Below are 15,732 nucleotides of genomic sequence, written 5' to 3'. Positions count from 1 at the left end.
TAGCTTTACTTTTTCAATGAAGGTACAGAAGACATGTTCCTGAGGAGATTAATTAGCATGTTGCAACTTTATTATGGCTTACTCTTCAATGAATTCAAATGTTAGCCTGAAAGTGTGGGTGTTTTATCGGAGCCCTACCATGACTGCACCCATGAACACCCGGAGGGAAGGGAGGCAGTAAGGACAGAGGAAAAAATACTGGCTCAAGAGTCAGATGATCTGGTTTCATGTCCCCCTGCTTTTGAAACTTCAATTACCTCATCTCTTAATTGATAAGAATAGACCAAGGTGGTTTCCCAAGTCCCTTCCAGCTCTCCTGTGGGGATCTTAATCTATATCTGGGCACTAGGTCCAGATGGCTCTGGAGGGGAAACTGAGGCAGGTGACCTTGCCCAGCCCTCCTTCACTTCAATCTAACTCACTTGCATGTCATGGTCCTTTTCACTTCTCTCATGTCATGGTCCTTTTCAAGAAGGAAGAATAAACACCAACAATGATTCATACTCTCCACAGTAAAGACAATAGGAGACTGCAACAGAACAGTGCTGTTTGTTATCTACAACTTTTCTTTCAGCTGCCACAGCAGTTGTCTCACTATTATTAATAAACTTTCTTTTATGGACCTCTAATTTCATTGTTACAGGAAAATCCTGATACAGCAATTTCCACCTACCATTACTGATCAGAATGTAGGATTTTCTTGGCAAAGATATTGGAATGGTTTACTATTTTCTTCTCCAGCTCATGTTATACATGAGCAAACTGAGCTAAACAGGGTTAAGAGACTTGTTCAGAGTCTCACAGCTAATAAGTGTTTGTGGCAAGGTTTGAATTCTTCTGGACTCCAAGCCTGGTGATCCATCGCATCATTTAACTACCTTATCTAACTAACCAAGACTAGTCCAAAGTAGAATGCATTAATTCAGGAGGCAATGAGTAACCTCTTATAAAGGCATTAGGTCAAATCTTGATGACTGCTTCTTAGGAACACGTGATTAGAAATGGGTAACAATGAATATCCTCAAAGATGCCTTAAGTCTGAATTCTGTGATACCTTGATTTGCTGAAGTTGTTGAAGATGTGGGCAATATGTTCACAGATTTAGAGCTGGAAGGTGCCTCAGAAGATAGCTAATCTAGAGATTTTTACATTTTAAAATTACAGGAAACTGAGTCCAAAAAGTCAAGTTATTTGCTCATAAATAGCAGAGTTGAATTTGAATCCAGATTCTCTGACTTCTCTTAGTTCTTTTTTAAACTCTTGGCTCTTCACCAAATATGGCAGATAACAATTAAGGGAGGAGTGGAGAAGGTGACTTGCATTCACCCACACATTTATTGCACCAACAAAATAACCAAAATAAAATAAATTTCCACACAATTGTTTGGAAATTTGTTTTTCAACTCCAAACTTTCTATTGCCTTTGAAGATTACCTTCACTTGATCAGAACATTGGGATGAAGAGAGCAAATGATATTATTCTTATTTCAGAAAGATAATCTATTGTTTTCTGAACAGGTCTCAGTTCAATGACATTGACCTGGTACTATACTCTGAATTTAGTATCTGCAATATTTTAGTTTATTCTGGACTTTGGACATATACTGGCTGTGTAACTCTAGTCAATTCACTTAATCTCCCAGTACTCTGGGCAGTTATATAATAATAATATAAATTGCAGAAAAGGCAAGGATTTGCCTTGGTAGAGGCAATCTGAAAGTTCCTTATGCCAATGAACTTACATATCCCTGACCCATTCTCTACTTTGTGAAAACTAGGTATAGTAAAACCTGCATTAATAAAGAGATTTTTAACATGCTTCACAATTTCTATCTATACAATTATGCCATGTTTTGGTTTTTCTATCTGTATCTACCTACCTACCTATCTATACAGTTATGCTTTCCACAATGAGACTTTTCCCACCACAGTTTTAATAGATCATGAATCAGCATAAGGAATTAATGGGAAATTTGGGGGGAGTTTTGCAGAAGTTAGAGACAACACAGAAAAAATTTAGAAACTCAGAAATGTCTAAAATATATGTATAGTATTACATAATATACACATATTTTATCCTTTAATACCATAATAATTCAGATTTATCTTACCAAAGAGAGGACCAAAATTTTTTATCTAGATTTTCTAGATTACAGGGGTACCATATCCCTAAATTCCAAGTTGTGAATGGGATAATTGTATATCTACTAGGATATCTACCTATCAATCTATTACCCATTATCTATATAAATCTCTATTCATCCTCTATTTGGCTCATCTCTCTCTCTCTCTCTTTCCTTCTCTCCCTCTCTCCTTCCCTCTATCCCTCCTTCTTTCTGTCCCTCTCTCTGTCTCTCTCCCTCCCAATTAACCAATATTATGGTTGGAGTCAAGAGATATAGGCTTTAGCCCCAAGTAAGCTCCTTTTTGTTACCTTTGTGATTATGGGTGAGTCATCTGACATCTGGACCTATTTTCTTGCTTGTACAAAACAGCATGAAGTGAGCATCTGGGAGGTGCTAATGTAAGGGCTTTGTGACTCTTGCTAATTCACTTAATTTGTAACTCCTCCAGGCATCTCTGCGACTATAAATTACGGAGCAGGTGTCAATTTGTGTTTCTTCTCTAGTGTTCTGCAAGGTACAAGACAGTTTTTAAAAAAAAATTTTCCTTTTCTGTCTTTTTTTTTTTTAGTCTGTTTTTTATTTCGTATTTAGTTCAATAAATAAAAAGAAGAGAAAAATAATTCACTACCAGATGTAGAAATACTTCAGCAAGGACAGATGTGTATTTAAAGAGTTCTCATTATACAGAAATATCATTAGACACTTACTAAAATGACATGAAAAGGACTAGAAAATACGAAATATGGCCCAGAGTATTCTTTGAATAGGAGGAAAGGTGAGTATGTTCAAGTCATTTAGCGGAGGTCTTTTTCAGATTGTTCATCTAAAAAAGGGAATAATAATAATAATAATAACAAGAATAATTTAATAATAATAATAATAGTACCTGCTTCGCAGAGCATCAAATGAGATGATATTTATAAAACGCTAAGTATAATGCCTGGAACATAGTAGGCAATTAATAAATACTTATTTCTTCCTTTCCTTTGGTAGAGAAATCTCTGGAAAAGAATCACCAGATGACAATAATAGAACACGTCAGCCAGTCCTGTATCACAGGAAGCACTTAAGCAGAAACTGTACGACCACCTGTCAGGGTCATTGTAGAGGGTATTCCTGTGTGGGATGGGCAGATGGATTTCCTCTCACTCACTTCCTCACTCTATCCATTTCCTCTCACTCTGCTCAGCCCTGTGCAATCTGGATTGCAACCTTATTACTCAGCTAAAACTGCTCTATCTCATGTGATCTTTCTTATCTCTTTAATGATCTCCAATATTACCATTGATCTCTTAATTTCCAGATACTATAGTCTTTTCTTTAGCCTTCTGGGAATTCTTTGGCTCTCTTTGTTTTCCTCCTGGATCTGACTACTGCTTCTCATTCTCCTTTGCTGGTTTGTCACCCATAACAAGTCTTCAAATTATGGATGTTTTCTAAGGCTCTATCTTGGGTCCATTTCTTGTCTTTCTCTTCACTCCCCTTGGTGACCTCATTAGCTCCCATGAGTTTAATTATCATCTCAGAAGATGACTTCTAAATCTACATATTCAGTTCCATTCAAGCATTTCCAACTGTCAATGGTATATTTTCAAAGTAGATTTCTCGAGGGTATCTCAAACTTATCAGATACAAGACAGAATCTTGTACTCTCTTCCCATTCCTCTTCCAAATTCCCTAATTTTTTTTTTTGAGAGCACCACTATCCCTAAAGTCATCCAGATTTAAAATGGTGACATTGATATCAACTCTTGACATTGACACTGACTCCCCACTTTTCCTTACTTTGTTATTTCTAAATCCAAATCACTTTGGCTCTCAATGATTGGCCAAGAATAGGCCCCAAGTCAAGCCCAGGGGACATTATTTGGACCCTGATTGGCTTAGAGCAATGGTTTTTGTTTTGGCCAGGAACTCTGAAGATCTCCCTCTCCCAGAGAGATTTTTTTTTTTTTTTTTAATTTTGACTAGATAAAAGGCCTTAATTACTGAGTGGGCCTAATTTAGACCCCATTAAAGACTTTAGCTCAAAAAGGCCAAGATCTCCCTCTATATCCAGAGGTCTCTTGATCCATGTCCAGATGGCTTTGTAGGTGTAAGTGAAGCTGGTGACTTTGTACAGCCGACTTCATTTAAATCCAATTCACTTGTATGTCATGGCATTGCCTCCCTGATGTCCAGGTCCTTTTGAGAACAAAGGAGAAACAATAACAAAAACACCACAAACAACTACTACCCCTAGAACATCTCTAGTATTCACTCAACTGGCCATCTTCTGTTTTATATCTCATTTCTTCTTGCTTGGATTTACTTGAAGTCATCTCTCAAATTTGGAACTCATAATCTTACAAAAATAAATTTAAAAGTCAGGACAACTGGCAATGACCCCTTATGCAGTGGGAGACCTTGACTTTTTTAAAGTTAAAGTGTTTCCCAAGTCTGTTCGTGAATCTGTAAGGGCCCTTGGAGATTTAGCTAGTCTATTCCACTATTTGTGGGGCTATGTGGTAGGAGTCTGGAATTGGAGTCAAGAACCCAGGTTTACATTAAGCATCCAGTACTGTGTAAGTGATCCTTGATTATTGACAATTAACTCAGAAATTCAGTTTTCTTATCTATGAAATGATAATAACAGCACCTAATGGATGACTTGTGAGATAGGTATAAAACTCTTTGCAAACCTTAAAGCACCATATAACTAGCTATTAGCTGTTATAGATAAGGGAGTAAGAAGGTATTCTTGGTCTGGACTAGATTCTAGCTTAGTAGAAACATTGCTTTGCACTGGCCATTACTATTCCACATAAATTATGCATGAGATAAGATACTAGACTAATTTTTCATTGATATAGAGAACTCTTCTAACCATTCAAGGCAGCACATTCCCTAAAATTTAGTCTTTGAAAAGTTGCCTAAAGAGCTGAAAGGTTCCGTACCTTGCCTGGTGTCCACCCAGGCAGTACTGAAGTTGTATGAGAGTTATGGTTCACAGTCTGAAAGAATTCAGAGATTCTTTTAAAGTCCCCAAAGTTTATTTATGCCATAGTTGATGGGTTAGTCTAGCAAATTAGAAATCATTCAGGAGGGGTTTATATACTGAAAATTTGGAGCTTAGCTAGCAGGCTAACAGCCAACAAGGTTGTAACTTATAAAGAAAGATAAGGAAGTTTATAATTAAAGAAGACAAGAGCTTAATAATAGGATGGCAATTTCACAGAAAACAATAATAGATAAAAGATTTTAATTGCTCCACAAATATATAATTTTTATTGCTTCAAATTCATCAGCTAGATATGCAATTTAGAATAGACCCCTGGCTGTGACCCATCATTTCTCCCTTTTCTGTCTTTTAGGGAGAAGAAATTAGATAAAACTGGAAAGTCTGACTGAGGTCAGTTTACTCTCCACCATTTCACAGTATCCTCTCATCTTTAACTCCATAAATTTATGTCAATGAAGGCAGTTTAGTGACCTAAAGGATAGACCTTGGATTTGAATTGGCTGGGAAGACCTTGGATCAAATACAGCAGAAAAGTCAGGGTTTGTTTTGATTGTTGTTAATGATGACAGATAAAGCAAGAATGTGGGCCAGAAGGGTGGAGGGCAATTAGCTTTTGTTCTTGTTTAGATAGCTCTGTATGTAGACCAAAAAGGATTTTAGGGATAATCTGGGCTTCTTAGTCCTAGCCTACAAGCAATAGGATTCTTTGGGGGAAACACCCTATGAGTTTTTCTGAGCCCTAATCAGAAGTTAAATGGATTTAATTTTAATTAATTAAATTAATTATAAAAATTCTAAGTCAAGTACAAGCCTAGTCTGCTGGACTTTTCTTTTTTTTTTCCCCCCTGCTGAGGCAACTAGGGTTAAGTGACTTGTTCAGGATCACACAGCCAGGAAGTATTAAGTGTCTGTGGCCAAATTCGAACTCAGGTCCCTCCTGATTTCAGGGCTGGTGCTCTATCCACTGCACCACCTAGCTGCTCCGAGTCTGCTGGGCTTTAAATAAGCACAAGCCAAAGGGTAGAAAGAAGAAATATTTAGTTAAATTTAATTAATTAAACTAATTAACTACTTCATCTTAGTAGTAAGCCTGAGTAGTTTTTGTTCAGCGCCCTCAGTAGTCAGCATCAGTTAAGCCAGTCCATCCTCTTTGGAAAGGATGCTTTCTCGGTGGTACCTGTTCTAGACAAGAGCAGAGCATGGGGAGTTGGCTCTGGAGAACAAAAGCCCAGAGAGGACACTCTGTGAGTAGAGCTGCAGACCCCCCAAAGGAGCATGATGACATGAGGAGAGGGCATTGCAGGCAAGGTTACGATAATGTGACATAGTATGTGTCCTGAGCCCCTGCCTGTGCTCTTCATGCATATTCCGTTCCGTGACCACACGGACACCCCACAAGAGTTCCTTGGACATACATTTTTTATTTTTTATTTTTTTTTGAGGCTGGGGTTAAGTGACTTGCCCAGGGTCACACAGCTAGGAAGTGTTAAGTGTCTGAGACCATGAACTCCGGTCCTCCTGAATTCAAGGCTGGTGCACCTAGCTGCCCTGACATACGTTTTCCCTGCTGATATACCCTATCTCCCTTTGGAGATAGCAACCTCTGGAAGAGTATCCCATGTGAGCACAGAAAGCCCTAGATTTGCCACCTTATGAATGAAATGTTTTATTTTGAAAAAAGTAAACACATTACCAGGGGCCTGTGGATTATATTCTGAGTAAGTACTGACTCAAAGAAATTTAAAACTCAGCTGCTTATTCTCATGGCCTATGGATAAAGCGTCCCATTAAGCATAGGAATTTTTCAGGGGACAATTTTTTTTTTTTTCTGCTGAGGCAGTTGGGGTTAGGAAATATTAAGTGTCTGATACCAGATTTGAACTCGGATCCCCCTGACTTCAGGGCTGGCGCTCTATCCACTGCACCACCTAGCTGCCCCCAAAGAATTTATTTCAAGAAGCCACATAGACACATCACTGGCAGTTGTGTATTTATGTATAGCAAGGAATGCACGATTTGTGGCAGAAGGCTCTGGAGTTTGGAGATTCTTTGGCTATTTATATTTCTAAATTGCCAGTAGAGAGCTGGGAACACACATCAAGAAAATATTCTCTGTTTAATATTTGGCAACAGCGAAGCATTCTCTTGCAGTGGTAAAATCTTGAGCAATTTTTGAGGCTTTCTAGGGAGCTGTGGAGATAGAACACAGATAGCCTTGATGTCCTACCATACAACAGCTTTTTAAAAACTATTTGTAAATAGCTAGCATTTATATAGCACTTTAAGGTTTACAAGGTGCTTTATATGATCTCATTTGATCCTCCCACCACCCTGGTGAATTTAAATATTTTTTATTTTACACATGACATGGAGGCTGAAGGTTTTAAGAGACTTGCCCTGTCACCCAGCTAGTAAATGTTTGAGGTGGAGTTTGATTTTCAGAGCTTAGAAAGAACCTTCCAAATACTATCCAAATTCAGTTCTTTGGATAGTCTCATGGGACCCTTGGGTTGTCAATTAAATACCTCCCAAAGGATAGAACCTTTCATTGTCAGTGCTTCAGAACTTTTCTTATAACAAACCCTTTCCCAATAGCTGGGCTGTTTTGTTTTTTGGGGTTTTTTTTGGTTTCTCATTGTCTTAACATTCAGGGGCCATGTTCAAACTGTACCTCCTACTTTGGAGCAGAGACAGGTGCTTGCTGGAATGGTGAGTTTCGAGAGGAAGAACTCCTTGTGGGCCAGACCCTAAGTCTGAAGGAAGGTGAAAAAAGTTTGGATCTGGCACTGAGGTAGGAAGTTCCCACCCAGTTATCCTGGGTCCCCATGGATAGTATCAGGATCCACCCAGAGGTTCTTCCTGGAGTCCCACTTCCCTCTCTGCAGAACTTTCTGGGATCAGAGGCTGGCCTCTTCTAAAAACTACCCACCGAGTACAGGCTGGCTTTCTCAAAGCTAACTTAGTTAGAATTTGGGGCTAGACAAGGACAATCTTGTTATCATGTAAGTCAAGGGATTCTTAATCTAGAACATACTGGTCCATTAAATAGATTTCAGGGGATGTCAATTTGAAGAAAAAAATTATCATTATTTTATTAAAATCACTGATGGAACTATATCACTTCCTTTAATTATTTAAAAACAATATTCTGAGAAGGAGTCCATAGGCTTCATTGGAGTGCCTAAAGCAACAAAGTGGGACACACACAAAAAAGCAAAGAACCCTGATGTCCAACCGCTTCCTTTTATGAATGAGAAGGCTTAGGCTTCAAAGGAGGGTGAAGAACCTTGTCGATTAAGCACGGAGGGAACATCCCAGATCCAACAGCCTGCACCAATTCCCCAGAAAACAAATGAGAACTGGAGAGACAGACCAGAGCGCTGACCATCTATCAGAGCTATGTGTGGGGGAAACCAACTTAGTGGATACATTCTGCAAATGTTGGACCATGGCACTGTTAAGACCTTTTAAAGAAGTAAACTTCACAAGCGTATCTGATGTACAAACTCACGCAAACATTAGAAATAAAGACAGACTGAGCCAGAGATAATATTTTAATTTTCTTTTACCAAACCATCATTCTAGTCACAATTAGTTCATCCAGAACACAAACAACATTGTCATAACTCTACCTACAAAGTGGGTCAGGAAATTGCTTGTAGCTCATCCAGGATTTGGCTTTTTTAAGTTCAGTTGTTTGCTAAATTTTTAACAAAATAATGCTTTTTTTTTTTTTTTTTTTTTCCCTTTAAATAGGTCATTAAGGCATCAAAAGGCACAATACACCACAGACATGTATGTGAAAATCTAAATGCAATGAGGTCCCGCCTCTTGAGTTAATATGCATCCACTGAACTTTGGACTGAAGACATTTAGTAGTTTGATACCTTTTGAAAACAGCTTCACAATCCTGGAAACTTTATCTAAAGAGAAAACTTGTTATTTTTCATAAACAACAAAAATGCAGGTTTTATAAGTTGCCCCACGAAAAAAAGCTGCATAGACAGTTATCAGGCTGGTTGACCATTTCTCAGCTATGCTGTAACACTTCTGATTACCATTCTATAGTATCCATCTGACTAATATTGCCATACTTTTAAGAGATTTTAAGAAGTAAAGAATGAAACATACCATGTCCTAATTCTAATCCTGTTATGTAGGAAACTCTTGAACAGCCTTCAAAAGCATAAAAAGAGGCTCTATGCTCTGGGGAAGAAATAGAGGTCTTAACACCCAAAGGTAAATTTAACTACCAAATAATCCTGAAACAAGGATGTGATCAAGTCTGCCTCCTTCCTCCCTTCAAAATCCCACTGTGGCTCTAGAATATAACAGAGTCCCAGTTTAGCATTTAAAGCTTCCATAATCCTTTCACTTGCTTTTCTAGCCTTAGGAAGACTTTTTAGTCAGCCTCATTGTGGCTAACCCATAAAATTACTCCATATTACTTTATATACACTTGGTATTTACTTATCCATTATACAGAGATCTGAACAGGAGCCCCTTGAAAGGCTGTAAAATAGGCTTTGAGCTCAGCTACAGGTTCTGTTTTGCCTATATCAATAATGCACTGCCCTATTCCAGGAGCTTAACAAATGCTTACTGGATTGAACTGAATCAAGAGCTGAAACTCATAATAGTACCAAGCTGGGTACTAGGCCAGATTTATCTGAAAGAGCTTTTCTACTTTTGGTACCTATAGATGGATAATCTCCAACAGGGATTCTTGGGAGTGGGGAAAGAAGAAGGATCCCTGAAGTTGGTTTTTAAAATCTGGATAATTATTTCAATATAATTGATTTCCGGGGCAGCTAGGTGGCGCAGTGGATAGAGCACCAGCCTTGAATTCAGGAGGACCCGCGTTCAAATGTGGTCTCAGACACTTAACACTTCCTAGCTGTGTGACCCTGGGCAAGTCACTTAACCTCAGGGGGGGGGGGGAGGAGGGGGGGAATATATATAAAATTGATTTCCTTTGTAATCCTATGTACTTTATTTTATGTACCTAAAAATACTATTTTGAAAAAGGGTTCAGAGCCTTCATTAGGCTGCCTAAGGGGTCCATGAAAGAAAAGGAGGATAAGTAATTCCTTGGTATTCATCATACCTAAAAATTCATTTTGTGGCTGTGGAGTCTGGTTGCTTGGAGGCTGCCCAGGGGGAGGGGGGGGCCTTCTTCTCAGTCAAGGTCAGAACCATCCAATGCAACCCCAGAGGAGGCTGACAATTATCCCCAGGGAATGATTCAAGGTTTCCCCTGCAGGACATCCCAAGGAGTTCTGAGGGGAATTTCTTAATCCCAACTTGAATGCTGGGGTGCTCCTGAAGTGTTTCAGGCATTCGTGGTCCAGGTCAGAATATCCAGCAGACAAAATATGTCCCTGGGTGACAAAATATACTTTCTGGCCTGTACCAAATCAGAAAAAAGAAGGCCCCTGTAATTATTGCTTACATAGATAGAGCCTTTTAAACAATTCCTTGTATTTAAAGGATAAAAAGAGATTATTGTACAACTCCCCAAAATATACAATGATTATTTTTAAATGACATGCTAATCTTGAATGAAAATATCTTGATCAAAGGAGGTAGTTCTATAATACCATTTCCAATTCAGAGTGCAAAAGCTTTGTCTTTGGGGGACAGGTCCCTAGATTCTGTTGCTTAAAAAACAAAAGATAGAGTATATCTGTAGTGGTCTGAGCAGACTGCCCTTCTATTTGTTCTGAAATAGTTTTGACATAAAATGAAAAAGAAGAATCTTTAGTCAAAGCCAGAAAATTGCAATGAGAAAATGTTGATCCCTCTTTATGATACTCACTTCATCCCATTCTTTTATTCAAAATTACTGGATAGGTTGAGGTCAAGAGAAAGGTATGGGATGCAGAATAATGATAATCAGATCTCTTTTAATCAATACCTATTAGTTAATACCTGAGACATCTAGTAAAATAAACTTTCAACTATACTGTAATAGCCTCCGAAACATTTTAGGACACAGTCCTGTGGAGGTGAAAGGACTATTGCTGTAGGAATAGATTACAAATTCAGGTACTCAAGAGTGGTTTTATTGTATAAATGGCACTTGGGTAGTTTCATAATTTCGGGCTTAGGTTAGTAAACACAGTTCTGATGTTCCTTCCACACCTTCAATGTAATTTATGCTGAGGCTAGTGTTTGGGGCTTTACTGACAAAGGCTCTCCTCTCCTAAGCTAGGTGAACCTACTAACAAGGTTTTTGCCTCTCGTTGGGGCAACAGTGGGCAATAACCATCCACTTAATAATGAAAATCGGCATGGTACTAATTCAATAAATAATCCACAAGCATTTTTCTAGAGCTTAATGGTAGAGCAGCATAGCTCTTTGGTGCCCTCCTCTGGCACAAAGATTTCTCAAAGATTCTCTATCTACCTGGATGGGATTTTCAATGTCAGATGGAAGGTGTGGGTGTGCATATATTTTCCTCTATTCAAAGCCCTTGGGATCCAAGCTTATTTGCAGCAGATGACGAGCTTGACATTTGGGGGGAAACAGCTGATTATCACGCGGCAGAACAGGGAGAGTGAGGGCTAGAAGCAACTTGGTGTGGAAGATGATGGAAGAAAGTAAAGGACTAAGGATAGGGGTGTGGGAGGTAATTACAAAGAGAAAGATCCTGAGAGCACAAGTTGTGTGAGGAGAAGGGGAGAAAGTCCCCAGGTCCCAGGGTAACATGGAAGGCAGCATCCTGTTACTTATGGTAAAGAAGAATGTAAATATGAAAACTGAACTGGAAGGTTTTCTCAAAACATTTTAACAATAAATAAGAACCATTGGGTGGTTGATTCTTTTTTAAAAAGGGGGAAAAAAATCTCACATTTAGTGGATGAGAAGCACACTGGCACAGTGGATAACAGGCTGGTATTTAGTCAAAAGGGTGTGGGCTTCAGTCCCGCTTCCCAAACTGATTAGTTGTGTGAGTGTGGCTGAGTTATTTACCATTTCAGCGACCTAGGCAACTCTCTAAGACTATGAATCACATGAGTTGCCAATCTGATTAAAGAAAATGGAAATTCCCTACACTGATGAAAGTGTAGGTCCTGGCCAAAATAGTTTCATGTACAGATGCTGATCGTGCTGCTTCAGATGTTCTCAAAACACACAGCTTTCTCTAAGTTCCTGATTTTCAGGTATTTATTAAGATAACTAGGAACTTAGAAGAGAAATTCTGCTTTTTTGATGAATTGGTTGGGAATATGACTATGTATTATACGTTTTTGAAAAGGAAGTACAACACTGTGTGCCTCCTGCACAATTGATGTGAATTGCTTCCATACCTTCTACATTTGAATATACTTAGTGACTTGGCCTCAGACCTCCACTTTACTTACAACTTCTTACAACTTTACTAATTAGGTGCTGCTCAGGGAACTCTGATTCAGTTCTTTGGACCCCATGAGGTCCCAGGCCCTACAGCGATACTTAATGAGTCTTGGAATCTGGCTGGCTAACACATTAATTTCCTTCTTTCAGGACAGAGATGATAGTGCTACAGTGAACAAAAGCATTCTCCAAACCTTTACTCCCAATAAAACTCTTCCTCCAAAGAGAGACAGGTAGTCTGACAAACATTTCTATATTTCATCATTCAAAGCCTAAGAGAAAGTTTTCTTTAGATTTAGTCAATCCTATGTGAAAAATACTAACAAGGTAAAACACATTTCAAATTTTATTATGAGCATCACGTACCTAAACTTGCATCAATGTGATATAGTTCTGATGGAAAACGGAGTTGCATTTCTCTCTTGTTTTGTTTTTGGTAAAGCTCTTTTCAGTTCTTCCCACCTCTCCTATTTTCCATCCCTTTCCAATCCTGATTTCTTTCTTCTCTGACTAATTATGAAATGTTGGTCACATCGTCTCCTCTGCTCTGGGGTGACCCTTGGGGTGTTGAGCACCCCAGCTCTGTGGCTGCCAGGAAGTGCCACTGCTAGAGAGGCTAATGCTGGTAGGGCAGCCAGGGACACTCAGCCTACACTCAGACAAAAAAGGGGCTAGAGGTCCTCATATCCACTTCCTGACAATCATGGATAGGCTATTCACAAATCCATTCCATGTCAGCTGGACTCTAGTTAGGCCTGTGATGATCCTGCAGTTCATTCTGATCCTGCTGGATCCGGCTGGATGCTGTGAAGTCAGGTTTTTTTTTTTTTTTTTTTTTTTTTTTTAGCTTACTTTTCATTCCTTTGCTGCATAAATCACTTCCCTATTATGGATCTAATTTGGATTTTCAAGAGCGAGTTAATCCTAGATCTTTTTTCCCCCAGAGCTTTTTCATTGTTTCAGAGAGTCTTTTAGGCTCTTTTAATTAGTAGCTTTTTCTGGAAGATGGGGGAAAAAGGGCTAGAAAATTTGCCTTGGGTTGGTAATAATGAGGAGTGTATGACTCAGTGCTTCCACTCTCCCCTAGTTAGGCCTTAGTTAATACAATTTATAATAGATATATAAATCATACTTCTGGTATCCAAGTGATACCTGGCATGGCCTGAATAGCCCTTTAGGTTTGAAAATAAATTTGAAAAATAATACTATTTAAAAAAAAAACTTTTACAAAGAATAATCTGATATGTCCTTATTGAAATAGCATGACTCCCTTTCCCCTTTAAGATTATTATTGCAACCAAAAATTATGTAGAATAAGGTACTATAATAAAAAATAGTATGACTCATAACAGTCTCCATTTCCCCTCTGGAGTGGTACTGAGCTGCTGCATAAGTATGTACTCTCTCCTCATTTTTATATATATACATATGTGTATGTATATATATATATATATATGTGTGTGTGTGTGTATGTATATATATACACACACACTGTAACAAATTTGTTACTGTTGATTCCCAAAATTAAGAAAAAGACCCATTTTTTTTCAGAATGAAGATAAAAAAGAACATGCTAGCTAATCAATGGCAGAATTACTTTTGGATATAACCATGACAACCTTGGGGTTTAAGGGCATTGGAGCAACAGGGCGTACCTACCCCTCTACCCAACATTATAATTTAATTTTTGTAGACACAGCTTTGCTGCCTTAGATTCATTTGGTAAAGACTTTTCAATGTCATCTAGGAGGCTGATGTTGCCTGTGCCTCAGATGGCAAGAGCCATGTCAGTGAAATTCCTCAGGCTCATCAATGCTGAAGTAGGAAGTTGGTAGCTACATTAAGGTCATTATTTGAAGCTCTCAGGGCCTCCAAAGCATCCACCCTGGAAAATCCCATCTCCATGAGTCGGGCAACCTGAAATAGCAATGCAAAGATACTCTTTATCAGAGGGCAAAAGACAAAAATAGACCTAATTTTTCACAGGATAGTATACTGGCTTATTAAAAGGAACTTTAAAAATCCCAACTACCCAGAAAATCATTTGGCATAAGCTATAAGCTACACAAAGGGTATTATTCCCATTCAAGGAAGGAGAATGGGAGGAGGGGGAAGATATATTTTAGAAATCCCTGCAAAGAAAGGACTTTACTTTGTAGAATTTATACTGGTCTATTTATAAAGGTTTAAACACAAAGGAGCATTAGTCCCAGTGTTGACAACTGATCACATTTCTTTACAAAGTTTTCTTTCTTTATTCCCTCCAATCTCTCTCAAGAAATCATCTAACTATTCAGGGAGAGTATTTTTACTAGGTACTAAACTTTTTAATATAACAAACTTAGCTTAAGATGACTTCCAACCAAGAAGGACCTCTCATATCTCCTTTAGCAAGAAAAGTTTACACTTGCTTTTCTCTTTTATGAAAAAACTCAGTAATGGAGATGTAAATGGCTCTGGGGATACAGAACCACAAGAAAGCCAAAGGCAATAATGGGCAACATGAATAAGATGGGGGGAAATACTCCATCCATAGGTGGAAAATGTAGAAAATTTTTTTGTTTCCACATGTACAAACATTCTAATGACTGTAATTCTATATCTGGAATTCATTTTCCCATAAATATATTATACGATATTTAGAGTTTCATGCCCATCAGCCAAGTAGTTTAAGACATTTTGTTAAACAAAAAATACTCAAAAAGGTAACAACAATCTTGGTCTTAAAGCAGCTCACATTCTAATGATGGTATAGGGTGACAATGAATGACTAGGTATGTACAAGATATATATAGGATATAAAACAATCTCAGAGGGAAGGGATGGGAGGAGGGCCAGGAAAAAACTTCTTGCAAAAGTTAGGTTGGAATTTTAACTGAGACTTGAATGAAGTGAGGAATCCAGGAGGTAGAGGTGAGGAGGGAGAAAACTCCAGGAAGGTGATGGAGAATCTTGTATAAAGAACACCAGTGTCACTGGATTATAGAGACCATATGTGGTATAAAGTGTGAAAAGACTGGAAGGATGGGGAAAAGCTAGGTTATAAAAGGCTTTTAAAGCCAGACAGAGGATTTTATATTTGACTCAGAGATAATATAAATAGCTGACAATAACCAATGTATTCCAGAATGTGTCTGAAATACTGTACTTTAACAAAAATGTAGGGAAAAAAAGTGATCACTCTGTCTTCATTTGCTTTTATACCCAACCTTGCCAATGTGGTCTGCCATTGCAAAGTTCTACTA

The 15,732-nt window shown here is 38.3% G+C and overlaps 1 protein-coding gene across 3 annotated transcripts in view; it reads right to left on the bottom strand.

The window, feature by feature from the left end:
* The window catches only part of UBAC2 (UBA domain containing 2), a 359,465-nt gene that overhangs the window by 67,060 nt on the left and 276,673 nt on the right, over positions 1-15,732 (bottom strand). For 2 of the 3 annotated variants that reach the window (XM_074299439.1, XM_074299440.1), the window contains one exon: positions 8,669-14,404. The exons of the other annotated variant lie outside the window; for it this stretch is intronic. In XM_074299439.1, coding sequence (XP_074155540.1) covers positions 14,297-14,404 — 108 coding nt within the window. In that variant the 3' untranslated portion in view covers positions 8,669-14,296. Of the gene's footprint in view, positions 1-8,668; positions 14,405-15,732 lie in introns of those variants that run through there. 3 annotated transcript variants of the gene reach the window in all.

The sequence above is a fragment of the Sminthopsis crassicaudata genome, chromosome 3 (genome assembly GCF_048593235.1).
Source record: "Sminthopsis crassicaudata isolate SCR6 chromosome 3, ASM4859323v1, whole genome shotgun sequence".
Taxonomy (NCBI): domain Eukaryota; kingdom Metazoa; phylum Chordata; class Mammalia; order Dasyuromorphia; family Dasyuridae; genus Sminthopsis; species Sminthopsis crassicaudata.
Note: the sequence above shows the minus strand (reverse complement) of the source record. Positions and strands in the feature narration are given on the sequence as shown.